This window comes from Marmota marmota, unplaced genomic scaffold (genome assembly GCF_001458135.2).
Source record: "Marmota marmota marmota unplaced genomic scaffold, marMar, whole genome shotgun sequence".
In the NCBI taxonomy this organism is placed as follows: Eukaryota; Metazoa; Chordata; class Mammalia; order Rodentia; family Sciuridae; genus Marmota; species Marmota marmota.
In genome coordinates, this window is record NW_026000256.1 from 673,774 (window position 1) to 676,894 (window position 3,121).

Genomic DNA, 3,121 nt, shown 5'->3' on the forward strand with positions numbered 1-3,121 from the left:
TTTTTTTTTTTTTTTTGAGAGAGAGAGAGAGAGGGAGAGAATTTTTTTTTTAATATTTATTTTTTAGTTTTCGGTGGATAAAACATCTTTATTTATTTATTTTTTATGTGGTACTGAGGATCGAACCCAGCGCGCCCCGTGCATGCCAGGCGAGCATGTTACCGCTTGAGCCACATCCCCAGCCCAGCAAGGGCTTCTTACCAATATCCAGGGTCCAGAGATCTCCTAGCCTGCAGCCACTCATCCCTCCATAGATCACCAATTTGGATTTCTTATTGTCTTTTTCTGTGTAGACCACAGCAGTATGTGACTCTCGAGGTGGAGGCAAGACTCCGTAAGTGATGGGGATATCCCAGGCTACCACTCCAGAGCCTGGCCGTAATTCCAGGATATATAAGTCATTCAGGTACCTGATGAAGAAAGATCAGTTAGTGAGCCTCAATTCCACATGCTAGAGGCCTCACTGGGTACGTATCAGTGAGCAGCAGACTCTTGGGAACATAAAGGGGGCAAAGTCTGTGTGAACTCCAAGTTGTTCTTTTACCCTTGCCCTTGAGGAAGGTGCTGCCAAAAGCTTCTGAAGGCATGCCTAATTGGAATAGCGGGACAGGGTGTGAGGCCACGTGGCCTCATCGAGTTCAGACCCAGCAGCAGGCCCCTCCAGGCTGCTGAGCTCACAAAGCTGAGCATTATACAGGGCCTCCTAGAGCAAGAAGGGGTTGTTGGCCTGGGACTACCTCCAGACAGAAAGGCCCTTGGCCACAGGCCTTGGAAAATTCCCATCAGGAAACTTGTAGGCAGTGAAGGATGAGAGGGAAAGCACCAATTCTAAACTGAGTCTGAGGTACAGGGACCGGCCTAAGGCAAAGCAGGCTTCCACCTCCTCCCATGAGGCCTACTCATAGTTTCAGATATCAGAGTAGCAGAGTTCCTCAGAGAGCATTCAGTGCCAATCTCTCATTTGACAACCCAGCGCAGGAAAGGCACAATGCTGCAGTGGGCTTAGCCGGCCTATCTGACTTTAGGATTCCAGAGAGCCCTCTATCTAGGCAAGCAGACTCACCCTGGTGGAGTTCTATAGAAAAAACAAGTGTTTTTACCTTGGAATGTTGTTCTTGGGGTCCTCGCTATCGTTGGCCAGACCCCCAAATAGGTAGCATTTGTTGCCCACAAGGGAGAAGCTGTGCCCAAGCCGAGGACATGGAGGGGGCCCGTTTTTGGGCGTTTTTGCTTTGAGTCTCTTCCACTCCCACCGGCTTGCCTGCAAAAACAAGACTTGGAGAATAACTCCTGGGATAAGAGGCCTCAAGTAGGGAATCTGGGGCAATTTATGGTGTAAAGAAGAAAAGATCTCCTCCACTGCCTCGCTCATCGTAAGCCCCCAAGCCACCAATGTAAAGGAGCAGTATAGGAGGTCATATGGAGACTAGAAGGCAGTGTGAAAACATAGGTCTGTGAAGAAGGAAGGTCCCAGGGGCTCTATACCGTTACCTGGAGCTCGTAGAGATCGTTGCTGTATTTCCCGTACTCCACCATCCCACCAAACACCAGCAGGCGAGTACCATCACATACGAAGCCATAGGCAGCACACCCCGGAGGGATGTCCCCTCTCACAGCCGGGATGAACCACTGGTTGGTTGCTGAAGAACAAAAGAAGTAGAAGTCAAAACACCCAAGAAGCTTCTAGAATCTGAGCCCGATTCCTCATATCCCCCAAGTTCCCCAACCTTCACGTATAGTCAGAGAAAGGAGAGGCTGAGCCAGGATGCTATCCCTTGGGAGCCCTATCACCCTGCACCTACAGTCACTCTGGCCAGGCCATCTGCCAGAGCCCGGGACTTCAGATTACTACACAACTGCCTGTGACCATCCTGCTTCTCATCAAGGTCATCTTGGCAAGCAGGAAGTCACTGGCCAAGACAATCCATCAGCTTCTGGGAATCTGGGCACTGACTTTTCCCTATCACTAGCAGGATCATCACAATAAACTTCTGTACTCAAATGTTCTCTCTAAGCCCCACGCTTCTCCTAGAAGCCTACATTTCTCTCCCTGCACCACAGGGTCAAGACAGCCAGAACCCATGGCTGTCTCTTTGCAATAAAACAGCAACTGCTGCAGGCCTATGCCTCCCCTCTGTGCAGGCAGGCGAGGGAGGCCACAAACCAGCCTCAGCTAGCCGGCAGGGGAGAGATGGGGGCAAGAATTGGTCTCTGCTGACCTCCCGGGCCTTGCTGTCTGCTGACTTCCCCGCTGTTCTCGTCTCCTAGGTGATGGTCCACAGGCTCAGTGGCAGCGCCAGTACCCCTCCCCCACAACCACGCCTACGCCTATGCTGCTCCAGAACATTCTCAAGCCAGAGGTGGCAACCGCAGCAGAGCTTCTATGACAGAAGCTTCTCAAAAGCCCTTCACACTTCTGGCTGGGGGTGGGGGTGGGGAGGCTACCAAGAAAGAGGGCAAATCAAATCCCATGCACTGCTTGGATCCCCAGTGCATAACAGAGTCTTGAGTGGAAATGTGCTTTTTCCTAGACTGCCTGGTTTGTCTGGCTCCTCAATTCAGGCTCCCATGTCCCCTACATCTGTGGTGCCAGGACTTCTGAGAAAGTGCTGGGGAGCTGGGCACAGTGGCACATGCCTGTACTTCCAATGACTCAGGAGGCTAAGGCAGGAGGATCACAAATTTGAAGCCAGCCTCAACAATTTAGTAAGACCCTTCTTCAAAATAAAACAAAAGAGCTGGGGATATAGCTCAGACATTGAGTACCCCTGGGATCAATCCCCAATACTGGGGGCAGGGAGAGAGCAATGGGGGAAATATCCTTCTACTATGACTTATTAACCAAAAGAGGCTGTCCCTCAGAGAATATATCAATCTCTCTCAAACGCCAAACTGAGGAATAGTTGTAAATCTGATTATGCGCCCCAGTCAGATCTCAGTTCCAGGGAATCATCTGGACAAAGGCTGAGTCAAGACTGTTCCCCTAGGCAGAGTGTGGTGGTTCAGGCCTATGCCTCCCCTCCGTGCAGGTGGTGGTGGTGCATGCCCGTAATCCCAGTGAGTTGGGAAGCTGGGGCAGAAGGATCACAAGTTCAAAGCCAGCCTCAACAACTTAGTGAGA

The 3,121-nt window shown here is 51.0% G+C and overlaps 1 protein-coding gene across 6 annotated transcripts in view; it reads right to left on the reverse strand.

Annotated features, from left to right (window-relative positions):
- Hcfc1 (host cell factor C1) overlaps positions 1–1,706 on the reverse strand; it is a 24,019-nt gene extending 22,313 nt beyond the window's left edge. For 2 of the 6 annotated variants that reach the window (XM_048796742.1, XM_015506939.2), the window contains exons 1-3: positions 1,492–1,702; positions 1,101–1,261; positions 202–410 (exon numbers count right to left, since the gene is read on the reverse strand). In XM_048796742.1, coding sequence (XP_048652699.1) covers positions 202–410; positions 1,101–1,261; positions 1,492–1,536 — 415 coding nt within the window. In that variant the 5' untranslated portion in view covers positions 1,537–1,702. Of the gene's footprint in view, positions 1–201; positions 411–1,100; positions 1,262–1,491 lie in introns of all 6 variants that reach the window. The other 4 variants (XM_048796743.1, XM_048796741.1, XM_048796747.1 and 1 more) reach the window with 4 other exon arrangements.
- Between the last annotated feature and the right edge of the window lie 1,415 nt (positions 1,707–3,121).